We start from the raw sequence: 17,807 nt of genomic DNA on the forward strand, positions 1-17,807 counted from the left end.
TATTTATCAATTATGTGTGAGTGAGATATAATTTCAGTTCTATCATTTTTGAGCAACCATATATATATTATACAGTATAATTAGATGGAATATATGTAAAAAAAAAAAAATCAGCGTAGCCCCCATAGCGCTACACGCTATAGCGCTATAGCATTTTTTGGCCTTGCCGCTACGCTACGCTATCCGCCATTAACAACACTGCTTCGAGTACACAGATTCTGTAAATAATGTAGATAAAAAGCTGGCAGAAGATATACTTGTTTACTTATGACACCTCTTAAAGTTAGTGTTAGGGCTAAGTCTACCCCCAAAGCAAACACATGAGGTGATGATTGCCCAATCTTCATAAGTTGTATACTCTGGCCATATCTCTAGGTGATGTGGCATCTCAATACAACCCCCCCCCCTCCCGCCTAGGACTGGACATCTAGAACATGGAGATTATAAGACTAATTTTTTCCATGCACTCGATATGTGAGACCAGGTATAGTGCTCTGCGAAACAAGGGACCAAGTAGATTGCACTGGCAAATCAGCAAGGTCACGTTGACTCTGCAACAATAGTAGGTGGCTCAAGGATCTAGGATGTGATTTAATACCATCATAAATTTCTGGCTGTACCCCAAAAGCTAGCTCATGAAGTGATGATTGCTCAAGTCTTTATAAGCTCTACTCGGCCATATCTCTAGTCGATGTGGGATCTCAATAACATGTTCGAACTTTGGTTACAAAACAAAAATGTTACACTAATATAATGTCAAGTGCAACAGACAAAATTACCTTTGATCATATTCCTTCACATCACTTGGTTCACTATCAAGCTTGCTACTGTTACTAGTCAATTTTTCAGCTTCTTCTTCATGATCTATAAACTGCAACCTCTTGAACAGAGACATAAGAACGTCTTTCGTTACAGAAGAATCAGTGATAGAGGCCAGGCACCTGATTGCACCCTAAAAATGAAAGAAGAAAAGAAAAAACTATTTCAAATTACTTAAAGTATTGTCATAGTATGAATTTAACTATATAAAAGCTTAAGCTATTGGGTGGAGAGACATGAATCGTTAATAGACCAAACCGGAAAATTAATCAAAAGACTAGCTTTACTGATGAAAACCCAATTCCCAAATCCTACACCAACGTGGTGATAGAATCCAATAACATATGAATGGTTAATAGACCAGACCAGAAAATTAGCAAAAGACTAGCTTTACTGATGAAACCCCCAGTTCACAAATCCTACACCAATGTGGTGATAGAATCCAAGTACATATGATTGATTAGACCAGACCAGAAAATTAAGCAAAAGATTAGCTTTACTGATGCCTATTCCCAAATTCTACACCAATGTGGTGATACAACTCGAGTACATATGCATGATTAATAGACCAGACCATAAAATTAAGCAAAAGACTATCTTCACAGATGAAACCCCTGTTCCCAAATCCTACAATGTGGTGATATAACAAAACATGGTTCATGATAACAAATTACAGTTCATGAGTAAAATAAGTAATAACTGTGTAACCTTCAAAGAAATGCGCATTTGAGGAAGTGAAGTGATAAATATATCTGATAAAATGTAAAGCAACCGATTTGAGCAAGATGTCAAAGACTTTAAGTTTCTGGTAGCAGCTTTTTTTGAATAAGCAGGTTGCATGCCGAACTCTAACGAAGAATCATGTTCTGCAGATAAATCTAACTCGTTCTTTCTAGGGCTAAGTGCAGCTTTGTTCTCGTTCACAAGAATCTACACAAAATTCATAATCACAAGTCAATTGAAAGATATATATACACACACACACACACACACATATATATAACCACCAAATTACAATAGCCTCTAGTATATTGAAGTGTGACCTGTAACGCTTTGGAAACATTTTCATGCATGGAGGGGTCCTTTTTAAGAAAAATAACAAGGACATCCGAGAGACGAGTGAAATTTTGGTAAGTATCAGTCGCATGATGACAAAAGCTGGGCAGCAATCCCCACAGTTCATAGGCACGAGCCAGCAAATCTTGACTAGTCCCTGGATCTTTTACTGGAAAAAAAACAGGTAAAAAATTGCACAAAACATTGACTAAATTAGTGAATGTCGTTAAAATGGGAGTTGCATTGAATGGACAAAAGTAAAAATGTCTGCAAAACTGAGAAAAATATATTTTTCTCTACTTTAGCAAATATTCCAAATTAACTAGTCGTAGGGATGAAATGCAAACTTTTTTTCAGCAAGAGATGAAAACCAAAACTCGCTCATTTTACAAGGACAAAAATCTCCATTAACTCTTTTTTACCAAACATGGATACCAACACGGACACTAGACACAACGCAAATAGCCAAATAAAGGCAATGTAAAATATTCAGGATACTTGCATATGAGAATATTAAACATCACCGTCCATGTATGCTTGTATATTCAAGATTTGTTGCTCTTACTTCCCACGTTCTCACATGGTACACCCTTTCATATTTCAATTTCACTTTGAAAGCAGTTACTTCTAAACTAAATGAGGTTATTCTACTACAATTTTGGTGCCCTTGAAGTGTCAAGTCATATTTGAGTGTTCAAGACAAAATACTTCTCATTGTGTTTTAAAGTGAATACGCCAAAGGAGATAATATGATCAAACAACCATAAATAGAGGGTTTACTCCAAGAGTAAGTCTTGACAAACTTACTCTGCTTCTAGCAGCTGGATATTGTGCTATTAGCATATTGATCATGCACACAAATCATAGATCTGTAATTTTGACATTGATATTTACTTATAAATTAAATATATCATATTCAAAAGAAGATTGTTAATAAACCCAATTATCCCAAAAGCTTAAGTTGAAGGAGAAGACACATGAATGGTTTTTGTATTATATTTCTAACACACCACCTCATGCACGAGCCAATTGGGCTTGAAATGTGGACAATGCACAAGCCATCTATCTTGCGTTGAAATTCAACATTTAAAAAGAATAATGGAGGCAAAATCAAACTCTAGATCACTTGGTTGTAAAGACGCTGATACCTTGTCATGAACCAATTATCCTAAAGGTTTTAGCTGTTGGGTGAAGAAGGCACATCGTCATGTACCAATTATCCCAAAAATGTAAGTTGCTAGGTAAAAGACACATGAATGGTTTTATTTTATATTTCTAACACACCCTCTCACGCAAGAGTCCGTTTGTGGTTAAAGCAGCGGACAAAGCACAGACCCACCTACCATGTGCCAAAATTCAGCCTTGTTTATTAGAATAATAGGGGCAACAAGGATCGAACTCTATCCCAAAAGCTCAAGTTGTTAGGTAAATGAAACATGAATGGTTTTATATTATATTTCTAACATGCATGAATGATTTTTTTATTATATTTCTAACAAAGATATCAAATAAAATATTGTTAGATTGTCTAAATTTCCATAGACTTGAGATTAACGTGAAATTGGATTTCTCTAACGCGTGGCTAACAGTGTTGAGGCCACAATTCAACAAATGATCAATGTGCAAAAGCCAATTCAGTAGTCTGATAGGTATATATACTTTGACATGAGCCAAAACATAGGCGATTAGAAAATAAAAACAACATACCACTTCAATAATTATAGATGAACCCAAAAGAATAAAAACAGAAAACAGATTCTCAAATGATAAGACTTTTATAAAGAATCACAAATTGTTTTGATGTGTACCAGTTAGTACGATAAAATGACATACAATGATACAAATCCACTTACACTAATTAGATTCGTGTATGAAATAGTTTAACTATTAGAATTTGGGTTGGGCCTAACGTTTCCCCAAAAGCTAGCTTAGAGGTAAGAATTGCCCTCCCTGTTGAAAATCTTCAACTGAATTTCATTGATTGAAAAGGTGATGAATACATGAGAGATTACAGTATTTATACTATGAGATTTGTTAGCTTGCAGAAGAAGCTAACTCTAACTAACCTTGACAGCTAAGCTTTGACAGCTAAGCATGTAACTAACTCTCTAACAAACTTGCCAGCTAGGCACAACTAACTGAACAGAACACAGTCAGCATTTACCTAATGACACTTAACAGTAACACTAACATAGCAGTAACTATATTACTCTAATAGGCCCCCTCAAACTCAAGGTGGGGGAGAAAGTGATTTCTCAATCACATTGAGTTTGCCACGAAGAGTTTCAAAACGAAGTGGTGATAGAGCCTTGGTAAACAAATCTGCCAGCTGATCAACAGAAGGAATGTGATGCACAAAAAGAGACTTGTTGAGAACTTTTTCTCTCACAAAGAAGATGTCAAGCTCCATATGTTTAGTGCGAGTGTGAAGAACTGGGTTATGAGTCAAAGCCACTGCACCCATGTTATCACAAAACACCCTAGGAGGAGAAAAAGGAATCTGCAACTCCTGCAAAAGAGACTGAACCCACAACAGTTCAGCAGAGGTATTAGCTAGGCTCCTGTATTCGGCTTCAGTACTCGATCTAGCCACCAGGGTTTGCTTCTTTGAGCTCCAAGAGACAAGGTTGGGACCAAAAAAGACACAAGAGCCTGAGGTGGATCTCCAGTCATCAGGATCTGATCCCCAATCTGCATCACAAAAGGCCACAAGAGGGACTGGAGTGTGCAAACTACAAGGCTTGAGGTGCAGGCCATGAAAGAGAGTACCCTTAAGGTATCTTAGGATCCTTTTAACAGCCTTCCAATGCTCTTCTAGAGGCTGACTTAGAAACTGACAGACCTTGTTAACGGCAAAGCTAATCTCAGGTCTTGTTAAAGTTGCATATTGGAGAGCACCAACTATTGATCTATAGAGAGTTGGGTCAGCAAAGTAATCTGCTCCATATTTGCTGAGTTTTGCTCCACTAACCATGGGAGTAGAGATCCCCTTGGCCTCTCCCATTTCTGCCCTTTCAAGAAGGTCAGTTATATATTTAGTTTGTGTCAAAAGCAAGGACCTGTCCTGAAGATGATGCACTTGAACACCAAGAAAGTAGTCAAGTTGGCCTAATTGCTTCAAGGAAAATTCAGAGTTGAGGTTCTGCACTACTTTCTGAACCAGAGGCAAGGAATTGCCTGTAATGATAATATCATCTACATAGACTAGTATGTAGATGCAGCAAGTTGGAGTGTAGAAAGTAAAGAGAGATGGATCACATCTACTTGGTTTAAAACCATACTTCACAAGGGCTGACTTCAATCTGTCAAACCAAGCTCTTGGGGCCTGTTTAAGGCCATAAAGAGCTTTGTTAAGTCTGCAAACAAGAGATTTGTCTTCATGCTGAAATCCACTTGGTTGCTGCATGTATACCTCCTCTTGAAGAGCTCCATTTAAAAAGGCATTATTCACATCAAGTTGATGAATATGCCACCTCTTAGTAATGGCCAGGGAAAGAATGAGTAGGCTTCACCACAGGGGAAAAGGTTTCTGAATAATCAAACCCCTTGACTTGATGGTAACCTTTGGCCACAAGTCTGGCCTTATACCTATTGATGGTGCCATCTGCATTTTCCTTCACCCTAAAAACCCATTTACAACCAATTGGCTTCCTATCCCTGGGAAGTGGAACCAATGTCCATGTATTGTTAGCAAGCAATGCATCATATTCAGCCTTCATTGCAGCTAACCACTTAGGATCATTGAGAGCTTGCTTGGTGGTAGCTGGCTCAGCTTGAGTGAGCAGTAAAGTTGGAAATAATCTGGGCATGACTATGCCAGATTTTGCTCTTGTCTGCATAGGGTGAGTATTTCCCACTGGCTGAGGAATAGGAGCAGAAGAGGAAGAACCAGTTGAAGCTACTTCAGTGGCAGTAGCTGCTGGTGTAGGTGGAGATTGTTGCTGAACAGAAGCTTCACCCTGAGAAAAATTCCCAGAAGAAGAGGCTGCAACTGAGTCTTGACCTTGAAAAGGCTGCTTGTGCTGAACAGGAACTTGAGGAGCTAAAACAGGAATTTCTGAAGTGATCCCTTGTGCAGATGAATCAGACCCAGCAGAGAAAAACAGGGTAGGATAGGGAAATTTAACTTCATCAAAAATAACATCCCTTGACACAAAAATCCTACCATCACCATCCATGCATTTGTACCCTTGATGAGATGATGAGTAACCAACAAACCCACATTCCTTGGACCTGAGTGACAGCTTAGAGTGTGTATAAGGCCTTAAGTGAGGATAACAAGCACAACCAAACACCCTAAGTATCTTGTAATCAGGAAGAGTCTTGAACAACTTGAAATAAGGACTCTCATTGGCCAAAGCAGCAGTAGGAAGACGATTAATAAGAAAAACTGCAACCAGGAATGCATGATCCCAGTATTGAGAAGGCATTTTAGCAAATGCAAGTTATGAAAGGCCAGTTTCTATGATATGGCGATGCTTCCTTTCAACACTACCATTTGGATGGTGTGTGTAGGAGCATGTCAATCGATGCACTATGCCAAGCTTATCAAAATGAGATTGTAAAGGTTTAAATTCAGTGCCATTATCTGTTTGGACAGCCTTTATTTTCAGATTAAACCTTAACTCTACCATAGCTTGGAACTTAAGAAAAACAGAGGAAGTTTCAGATTTGTGCCTAAGTGGATAAATCCATGTGAAACGAGAGTAAGCATCAACACAAGTTAAAAAATAAGAGTAACCACAAGAAGACTCAATGGAGGAAGGGCCCCATAAGTCAGCAAAAACAAGCTCTAAAGGTGTAGCATAAACAGTAGTAGAAGAGGAAGAGGGTAACTTGTGAGACTTTGCTACACAACAAGCTGAACATTTAGAAAATTTTGCTTTATTAGACAATGATATATTACATTTGGACAAAGCAGAATGTAAAGCCTCATGATGAGGATGACCTAGCCTACAATGCCACAAGTCATAGGCAGTAGGATCTACATTATTAACAGAAGACACAAGAGAAAATGAACTAGCACTAGGTACACTTGAAGATGAGCTAGCACTAGGTACATTTGACAAAGGAACTGAAGCAGAAAAGACAGATGGAGCAGCTACTGGTGAAACAGATGTAGATGAAACAGATGAAGCTGGAGGAAGGGTTGGAACATGCATCCCTTCAAAATTGTATAAACCATCAGGACCAACAGTTCCTTTGAGCAAAACCCTAGAAGTTTCCTGACATTTGACAACACAATAGGATGAGTGAAACTCAAAAAAGACATGATTATCACGAGCAAACTTGCTTACACTAACTAAGTTCTTGGTGATGTTAGGAACTAGAAGCAGATTATTCATAGTGAGTGTAGTGTGTTTATGATAAGGAGATGGAAAAGAGGCATGTCCAACAGAAATAATAGGCAAACCTTGTCCATTTCCCATGTAGATATGATCATTACCATTTAGGGAAACACTGTCAGAAACAACTGAGGCATCATTGGTAACATGATGTGTAGCTCCAGAATCTGGAAACCATGAGCTAAGATTTGCTGCAGCAGGAGTGTTAGTACCAATAGTAGATGAAGTAGGTCCAGTAAGCATAGCCTGTGGAGCTCTAACTGGAGGATTTCCAGGTCTTGATCCACCAGAAAACTGAGAAGAGTTCCACTGTGAACCTCCAGATGGTTGGAAACCAAACTGCTGAGCAAAATTTCCCATGCCTAAACCTTGAGGAAATTGACCAAACATGTTTGGAAAGCCTCCATACTGTGATGTACCAAACTGAGAAGGTACACCAAATTGTGGAACACCACAAAATGGGGAGAATCCAAACTGAGGCATCATCTGAGAATGCATAGGCAGTGGCATACCAAAACCAGTTGGCTGCAAGCCAAACATGCCAGTAGAACCAGTAGAACCAGATGATGAACCACGATGGTAGCAAATACTAGCATCAAGCCCATACTTCTTGCAAATCTGGCATTGAACACTTCGATTTCCTCCTCGTCCACCACGAGAGTTGTTACTGCCGTTGCGACCACCGTAACCGCCACGAGAACCGCCATAACTGCCGCGATTATCGTAGGAACGATCATCGTAGGAGTTTTCAGAGGAACCTGAAGCATAGTTAGCCTCAGAGGTCGCCGGCGACGACGTTGATGAAGAAGACGACGACACCGATGCAGGTTGCGTCGCCGGTGGCGCAGCTTGAGAAAGGAGCGCTGACGGAGGATTCGCACTCAACTGACGCGTGCGAGAACGCTCAAGACGCGCTTCATGCGCGATAACCATAGCTTCAGCTTGCGAGATCGTGCAAGGGAACTCGCGACTGTAGATGATAGTCATGAGATGACTATACTCGTCGGGAAGACCATCAAAAATCGCTTCAAGGTGCTCGCGAAACGATACAGGATCTCCGATCGAGATCAGAGCATTGACGATGGCCTTGATTCGCTTGAGGAACTCAGAAGCAGTCTTCGACCCCTTGGTTATGGATCTCAATTCCGATCGCAACTGCGTCGATTGTGCAAGCGATTGTGCTTGAAAGAAATCAAGCACAGCTTCCCAGATCTGCCAGGACCGAGTGCAGTTGACAACGGTTGGAAGCACTGATGAAGACAGAGACGAGAGAAGCCAGGTGAACAAAGCAGAATCCTGTTGATCCCATACCTGATATGCAGGATTCTCTACTGCATTTACGCGATCCTCCTCACTGAGAAATCGAGGAGGAATATCAGGATGAACAAGAAAATTCTGCAATCGATGAGTTCTAACGATACCTTCAACGTGCTGCTTCCATGAGAGAAAATTGGAATCATCAAGCTTCAGAACGAGCTTGTGAACCAAAGAAGAAGAGGCCAATTGTGGTTGAAGAACCGCAACTGGAACACGAACTGAAGTTTCAGGAACTGCAGTTTCTTGTGCATGACCTTCATCAGCCATGGTGATGAAGAAGAAAGAAGAAAAAAAACGAAAATCTAGAGAGAGAGATCTTCAAGGATCGTACTCAGCTCTTGATACCATGTTGAAAATCTTCAACTGAATTTCATTGATTGAAAAGGTGATGAATACATGAGAGATTACAGTATTTATACTATGAGATTTGTTAGCTTGCAGAAGAAGCTAACTCTAACTAACCTTGACAGCTAAGCTTTGACAGCTAAGCATGTAACTAACTCTCTAACAAACTTACCAGCTAGGCACAACTAACTGAACAGAACACAGTCAGCATTTAGCCATTTACCTAATGACACTTAACAGTAACACTAACATAGCAGTAACTATATTACTCTAATACTCCCTTTATAAGTACTTCATTAGCAACATCTCTAGTCAATGTGGGACTTAACACTCATCCTCACACCCAGAACTAGACCTTTGAAGTGAGGAGGTCACAAACTTCATATTCATCAAAATGCCCATATCCCCATCATGGGATATCTACCGGGCAGGTCAGGTCAATGTCCTTATCCCCATCATGGGATATCTACGGTCAAGTCAATTATTTAATTTCAAATTTCAACGGGTGGCCCAAGTGCCCAACAATGGATCTAGGATTGGCTCTGATACAATATTAGAATTCAGGTTGGCCTTAACCGTAACTGTAGCAACAACAACAATGACCAAAGCCTTTTACCTCCAAGTGCGATCAGCTACATTATCAAACAATGTCATAATATCGTATCATGAATCATGTCTAATGATCACCCATTTAATTTCATATCCTATTTTATTATTTGTCCTATAGTTGTACTTGATCTCCCTCTAGATCTAACTATTAGACTATCCTCCAAGTCATCTACCGCTCCCGCTAAGGCTTCTACAAGTATTTTCCAAGCATATCCAAACCACCTAAGACAAGACTACCATCTTTCCCATAATAGGTACTATCTCAACTTTCTCTAATGCTTTCATTACTAATCTTATATCGTCTTATCTAACCACTAATCTACCACAATATTCTCATCTTTGCAAGTTGCAACACTAAGAGGGTGTATGTTTCAAGTTATGTAAGAACATTCCCGAGAATATATTTGTTGGTAATGGATATTTCCATATTTGTTAAATGATTAAAAAACATTCCTGGATATAAAACATGACAACAACAAAAGCCTTATACCACTAAGTGAGGTCAACTTCCTGGGTATAAAACATTCCGGGAAAAAAAAGTAAACACCTCATTACAATGATTATATTCTGATGAAAGGGGTTGGGAAAAACTTCTATTCACATCAGTCACATTCTTATATTTCATTTCCAACGAGAGAGGTTATGAAAAATTACTGCCACATTCCATAATTTTATTCCAATGTTAACCAAACACGTTTTTTTCTAAAATTACTGGATCATACCTATTTATATTTCCAGGGAAGTTATTTCCTAGAATACATTTGTATAACTCGAAACAAACACAAAATAAATTTAATTTCTTGTTATCTCTTTACCACATAACTCAGTCCCATATAACATTGCAGGTTTTATAGTTATACTGTAATTTTTTCCTTCAAGCTTACTTTCCTATCACAAATTACACCAGTCACCAGAAGCATTCCCCCAATTTATCCTCGCTATTTGAACCCTGTTGTTAACAACGCCCTCTACCTCATTTTGCAGGACCACTTCAGCCATGAGACTCGTGGAACAGTATATTCTCCAACACATAACCATGAATATGACACTCAAGATATAAGCTATAACGACATCAAATATAATAAAGAGTTTGGTGAGAGAGACAATTATTAGAAGAAAACCATACCAGCTTCATCCATCTATAAGCAAAAAGAAAAGGAATAAAGTAAACAAAGAAACCATGCTCAAAGCGGTTGGGGTTAGAGATAGAGAGACAGAGAGAGAGACCGAGAAAGTAATCAACAAAAAACTAGTCCAGCTTCCTCTATATCTCAAAGCCATAAGAAAACAAAAAGAGGAAAAAAAAAACCATGCTCAAAGCAGTGCAGTTGAGGAAGAGATTATAAACAGAAACACATCTTAGACAATAGCTATAGATGTAAAACAGGTTAGCAATATACCTTTACGACTAGCCTTCTTAAAGGACTTTGCAAGAGGCATGATATGGTCCATATAGTAAGCAAGTGATGCTCCAAAAATATAGCGCTTCAAGATCGGTACCAGCCAAAAATTTGAATAAGCATAGCTGTCTTCATTAAAAGAGATAGGTACAAGTGTGAGAAATCTATCTGGTCCCATAGCATAAACAGCAGATCCAATACATTTCTGAAGCTGCATAATATTGAAAAGATGAATCAGCAATCAGTAGAGTAGCTTTAGTCTAGATTGTACTGGAAAAGAAATAATAGTTATAGTAGCCTACTAAAAGTAAACAATGCTTTAGGAAGTGCAAACTGAAACCAGCCATAATACCCGTAAAGGAGAGATTTCAGGGTTGAGTTGTGGATGAATTCGGCTTTAGAATATGTCTATGGTAGAATTGGATGCACGGAAAGAACTAAATGAAACAATTTTATTCTGTTCTGTCCTCATATCGGGTTTTATTTTATTTTAAACCACACTAAACATATAACAGAATTCATGTCTTATGTTCCGTTACATTATAATATATCTACCAAATACTACCTATGATTTTTCATTCTAATATATAGCAGATAAATAAACAAGTTAATTTTAATGAAATGAAATATACGCTACAGAATTGGTATCGGATATGAACGGCTACGTGCTGACATTTATAAAATTTCAAGGTACAGATGAATTATATTGATGCATTACATGTGCGTGTGAGCAAGAAATTAAATTTCAACTGATTTTCACGAAGAAGCCAGAATTTTCCGGTTAATCATTGACTGAAAACTGAGGAATAGAAAGAGAATACATGGCAGTTACTCTGCGACTGAATCATCTAAATTCCATTTATAAAACTCCAAATAAAGGAATAAATCGAAAGTGACATATATTAGGAAACAAGCTTCCTAATAACTTCATTAAAATTTGGACCAAACTACAAAAGAAAGAAAATAAAATAACTTACATAAAAAAACTAAAATTAGTTATTAATACTTCAGATTCAGGATAACATAAATATAAGGGGCTTAAGTTAAAATGACAACGAACATCTTAAAAATAGAAATCATTGACTAATCAATACGAGCACCAAATTAAGAAAGGAATTGCAAATCAGAGAACAGTGAAGTATATAATAATAAATAAGTATTACTTTCTTGATAAAAAAGCTGCAGTTTTAATATACAACTAATAAATTAAAATAGAAAATTTAAGACATTAACTATGCCTACAAGAAAAAGTATTTAATATATCAAAATGACACAAATGATTGTGCTAACAATAAAAAATTTATCGTCGTTAAGTAACCTAGTTGATGAGAATCAAGGAAGGCCCATTGAAGACAAGGGCGAGAAGGCATTGGAATGGCTCCAAGGACTTCAATTAGTACCAATGGATATGGAAGTAATGGGCCCAAGTTAATCCCTTTGATTCAGCTTGAAGAAAATACAACATTATATCCTAATTAGAAATTGGGCTAAATGTTTAGTTTTAATTCTTATTGTTTTGGCCTTGTTAGTTTTAAACATTATTATGTTATTTCTTTTAAGTTATTTGGATGCGTATTGGGCTAGGTTAGCCATAAACCCATTCGGTCTTCAAGTGAGCATCTAATTCTTTTAATTTAATTAGGCGTGTATTGGGCTAAGTTAGTCATAAGCCTATTAGGTCTCATTTAGGGTTTCTATTCTATTTAAGTATCATGAATCCTAATGTAGGTGGAAGCTTTGAATTGAATTATTGAGGTTTGTTTCCTCTTGCGAGTGTGGCATGCCTCTATCCGAGTTCTGGGATGACCCCTTGATCTTATTCTTATTTCTTATCAAGAGCTTCCTTACTCTTGTGACGATCTTCCTTTTCAAAAAAAAACTCTTGTGACGATCTTCACTTGGCTTATCAATCTCTTCACTAGTGGCACCTTCTCCATCTCTAGTCTCATCCATATTTTTATTTTCTTCTCTATCTCTATTCTCATCCATGTTTTCATTTCCTTCTCTATATCAATCCTCGTCCATGTTTTTATTTGATTTCTTTCTTTCTTTGAATTCTTATTTAAGCATAATCCTTATATGTTTTATTAGTGAGATTCGACTCAAGATCGCATCTTTAGACAACATGGGTCAGAGTTGTCATCACTAGTAGTGGTAGATGAGACATACAAGGATAGTATCTCGACAGTGCTGATACTAAAGTGAATCAGCATCAAGATACATCATGCATCTTTTCAATTCACCTAGTATCCAATGTACCTTGCCAGCAAAATAGCCAGCCATAGATTAAATAACCAAATTCTTAATTAAAATTGTCTACATTCACAGTTTGACTTTCCTTATACATATAAAGAGAAAAATCAATATATTGACAGTTAACTCCATAAACTGAACTAAACTTAGAAGTTTTAAAATAAGTGAGAAACAACCCCATAATGAATCAGACAATGACAAGATTAAGGCAGGGAGATCAATCTAAAAAATATTAGATCAATGTGGAAACAGCCAAACCAGTACTTACATGCTCATTACTAATCTTGCCTCCGGAACTATGAATCACAGAGTCAGCAAGTTTAAGCACAATATCCCTCGCGAATACAAATGAGAATTGTCCTACAGCCAAAATCAAGTGAATAAGATAAAGAAAAAATGTAGTTTGATTATTAATTTCTTAAAACTAAAAAATTATTACTGATAAAAGAAGTGCAATAGCAGAGGAAAAGACATTACCTATTTACAAACTAACAAAGAACAAACAACTGAAAGCAGATAAAAAGTTCATCACAATCAAGCACTTCAATCTCTCAGCTCAGTACAATTAAATATTCAATCTTTTATATTTTCGGTTTTTCACAAAAATAATAATAATAATAATAATAATATAAGAAAGAAAAGAGGGAGAGTGCAATGAAGAAACTATGGTGACCTCCTAAATCCTAAATAAAGAAACTAAATGAAAACATTGGTCCTAAGATGTTTGAATATGCAAGTTGCCGAATATCTTTGCATATCAACACTAAACAAATATATGCAGAACACAAAAATGATACCATCAGACAACCTTATCCCATGACATCTGCAAAGGGAATCGAAATAAATTACTTAATTAAATTACGAGGCTGCTTATTCACAATCTAAAACCGAGACCAATTATATAGATTGAAAGAGATAGAAAAGAAAAAATTTCCTATGCAGTAATAATTTAATGACAGACAGTTTGCATACCAAGCTCAAGAAATAAAACAGACATGACTGACAAAATATGCTCATTTGGAATTCCACCATCAGCAGAAAGGGCATTCTCAAAAACTTCACATGTTGATTTTATTGCATCGCCTTCCACACTTTCCTGACTACTATCATTGATTGTTTGATCCGTCCCAATTAATAAGCTTTGGGGACCAACATGATGTTTGAGCACATCCTTCAAAATACTTGAAGCTTGTGAAGCAGTGTTTCCCTCAAAATTTAGAAGACCTAAGTCCAGCATTGGTAACTTGAATCAGAAGATTAAATAAGTGAAAAGGGAAAATAGAGGGGAAGAAAAACAACATTACAAAAATGAAGTGAAAGTTACATAAAGGACAGCTTTCTTAACACCCCACAGTGACCTATTCAGCAAAATCCACCATTTTAACGATAACCAGTGACAAGTTATTTAGATGTTGCATTAGATTCATGCTTTAAAAAGTCAAAATTTGAACAGGACACTACTTGCCACAAATCCCTGCAGGCTGCAGCAGAAACCCAAGGGAAAAAAACACCACCTGTTGCTCCATTGCTACATGGAAAATGTTTTGTAGTGGAACTATCAATAGATTTTGATTTCTAATTTAACTAATGTAGTGACATGATCAATTGGTAACGTGAGAATACTTGTTTTTTCTGATTGAAAGTCATAAGATAACGCAGACCATAACCAGACCAAATGAGATGATAGGAATGATATAACTAGAAACAGATTGATTACAATTAAATAATTTCAAAAATTAATAAACACAGGTAAAGCATACATACCGATCATAGATCTACAAACAAGTGGAAGATTCTTGATCCAAAAGCTTGATTGATTTGTATAAAGTAGGTCCATTGCAAGTCTTAATAAGGTTGCTGCAAGAATCATGCTATCCACGGGGTTCCTTTCACCCAAAGTTACAAAAGAAGCAAGAGAAACTACAATGTCCTCTGTCTCTAGGACTATATTTTGAACTTTTGAAGCTTCAAAAATAGCCTCAATAGTTTTAAGAGTGTGTCTTGTAAGTGCCAAGAACTGAGAATCCAATAATTTATGCACTTCCAAAAGAACTTTGGGAATCACTTTCGCAGAAAGATAAGCAGCAGTCAGATTAACAACATTTAGCATATGTAGCACCTCCAGATGCTCTTGTTTTGAAATCTCATCACCTTTGCACTCATTATCAGTCCTGGAAGCAATTAATTTCATTGCCAAAGCAATGCATCTCTTCAGCTCTGACAAAACCAACTTGCTAGCCTCCTTGATAACAGTGGAGGATTTGAGAGACCCAAAAATCTTTTGAAGTGACTCTTGAGCACATCTTCGCACCTAAAACAAGCAAATAAGCCAACTAAGAAGCACTGAGACTTCAAAATGATATTCTTATCCATGTGGTACCCATATTGGGTATATATTCTCACTGGACACTTCACAGATACTTTTCATCCCTTTTAGTTCTATTTTTCTAACATTTACAATAATATTGATTTGTATGATCACTCAAGCAATTATTTAAAGTCTCAAATTCTCTCTTTTGGTTTAAAATTTGTGTTTTTATATTAATTTTGTACTAATTGTGTGTCATGCTATAGCCATATTCGAGTCATCTGTGCTTTCTGCAAACCAACCACAACATCTACAACCTGAGTGATGAAAAACCATGCTGAAATTGGGAATGGCACATGCGCAAAGACTAATGTCGAATCACCAATGTTCGTTGTATTACTTTGTTAATCTAACATCAAACCTATGCATATTGGATATAAATTAAACACAAAAAAACAGAGATTGTGTTTGAAAGTAACCTTCGGGCGCTTGTCAATGGAGAAAATAAGCAAAGTTTCAAAACCTAATTTGATGGAATCCCAATCTTCCAAGTCACAAAACCCAATCAAAACCCCCAAGGACTTAATTGCGGCCCTAGCGCCCGACACGCCAAACCCCTCCCCATCCCTCGCCAGCACCGCCACGAGGACCTCTGCCGCCTTGCGCGCCTTCACGGCGGGGATAGCGCCAGAGGGCACGAGAGGAAGGGTGATGGCCATGAAGGAAGCGAGGGCGGAGAGGGCCACGGTGTCCAGCGCCTCAGATGCCGCGGCAGCGGAGATGGAGGCGGCGAAATAGGAGGTCGGAGTGAGGGGTAGGGACTCGGAGGTGAGGTTGGAGCGGAGGGCGGCGGCGGTGGCGAGGAGGTGGCGGTGATGTGGCGCGGCGGAGTTGGCGTAACGGTCCATGAGCTGCTTGCAGAGGTCCGAACCGTCCTTGAATTGCTCCGACTGTTCTTCTTCCATGGTTCGGAGATTTCTGATGCCGACCGGTGGGTGTGGGAGGAAGGAAACAAGGGCGGAGAGGTGAAAGGGTTTTAACGTTTCAAGGGTTTAATAGTGGTTTTGACTTTTGGTCAAAGAAGGGAGATAGGTATAGAGAAAGATGTAAGAAAGATAACAAATTGGGGTGGGGTAAATTACGGAAATTTCTTTGAGTAGCGCAATATAAACCGCAGTATAATTTTTTTTAGAGTAAAGTACACTCACCCCCTTAAGGTTTGTTAGAATTACACTCCACCCCATTCTTATCTAAAATCTACATCCCACCCCATTTTATATAGAGGCAAATTTAGTGACGAAAAATATTTTTCATTAATAATTAGTTATTATTTAAATTGTTAATCAATAATTTCAAAAAAAAATCAATATAATCCAATAAATTTAAAAATGAAAACATCACAATCCTCCTCATTCTCTCAATCGCGTTTTTCCTCCGTAAATTCATAATGCAAATTATGCAATAGCACACCTTCCCGATTTACAAACCATATCTCGAACATAGTGAAACATGCTTGTGTTTTCATATTTGGTAATAATTCAATTTTAATCAAAATAATCTCTTTATACCTCCAATTTTCAAAATTGGGTTGTAGGCCAAAAAAGCAACACAAATGGGTGAAGAAAATAGAGAAACAAAATTATGAAAATATGAAGTGGATCTGAGGTTATTAGAGCCCAACGAGGCGGTGGAGCATCGTTTTTAACAAAATCCAACAATATCTAAGACCAACAGAGCGTTCGCTCACAACTTCAAGGGGTGAAATTCACAAGAAGTAGTTGAACAAGTGGCTTTAGGGATGTGCGATTCACGTTCTGGGGTTCAGGTTGCAACAAAACTTTGAGGCATGGAGGTGCCATGGGGTTTCACATTGTGGGACAGTGGAGCCGTGTTAAAGGGAGTAAAGGCTTGGTGGTGGCCGTTTGTGGTGAGAAATATGATTTGGAGATAGATGGGACGTGGACTTAACAGACAGAGTGAATGGTTTTTTTAAATTTAATTCAGTAAAATTATTTTCATAAATTAATGTATGATAGTGTATATGCATTAAATTTATTTAAATTTTTACTAATTAGTAATTAGTTTTTAGTAGTGAGGAATTTGTTTTCGTCACTAAAATTTGCCTTTATAAAAAATGGGGTGGAGTGTAGATTTTTAAAAAGAATGGGGTGGAGTGTCATTCTTGCAAATCTTGAGGGGGGTGAGTGTATTTTACTCATTTTTTTACATCAAAAAGATAAATTATTTTTTTGAATGGTTGATCGCTGGTAGGGTTGTTCGCGGTTCGGTTTGAACCGGTTTTAGATGAAATCAAAAACTGATCTGATTAAAATTTATTGGATAGGTTTTGATCGA

General features: G+C 37.6%; 1 protein-coding gene across 2 annotated transcripts in view; it reads right to left on the minus strand.

Moving 5' to 3' along the window:
* Positions 1-16,546, minus strand: part of LOC130721469 (uncharacterized) — a 28,039-nt gene extending 11,493 nt beyond the window's left edge. The window contains exons 1-8 of one of the 2 annotated variants that reach the window (XM_057572264.1): positions 15,932-16,546; positions 14,909-15,455; positions 14,117-14,368; positions 13,413-13,504; positions 10,892-11,102; positions 1,863-2,044; positions 1,528-1,749; positions 780-952 (exon numbers count right to left, since the gene is read on the minus strand). In XM_057572264.1, coding sequence (XP_057428247.1) covers positions 780-952; positions 1,528-1,749; positions 1,863-2,044; positions 10,892-11,102; positions 13,413-13,504; positions 14,117-14,368; positions 14,909-15,455; positions 15,932-16,417 — 2,165 coding nt within the window. In that variant the 5' untranslated portion in view covers positions 16,418-16,546. The remainder of the gene's footprint in view (positions 1-779; positions 953-1,527; positions 1,750-1,862; positions 2,045-10,891; positions 11,103-13,412; positions 13,505-14,116; positions 14,369-14,908; positions 15,456-15,931) is intronic. The other variant, XM_057572266.1, reaches the window with a different exon arrangement.
* Between the last annotated feature and the right edge of the window lie 1,261 nt (positions 16,547-17,807).

This window comes from Lotus japonicus, chromosome 5 (genome assembly GCF_012489685.1).
Source record: "Lotus japonicus ecotype B-129 chromosome 5, LjGifu_v1.2".
Classification (NCBI taxonomy): Eukaryota; Viridiplantae; Streptophyta; class Magnoliopsida; order Fabales; family Fabaceae; genus Lotus; species Lotus japonicus.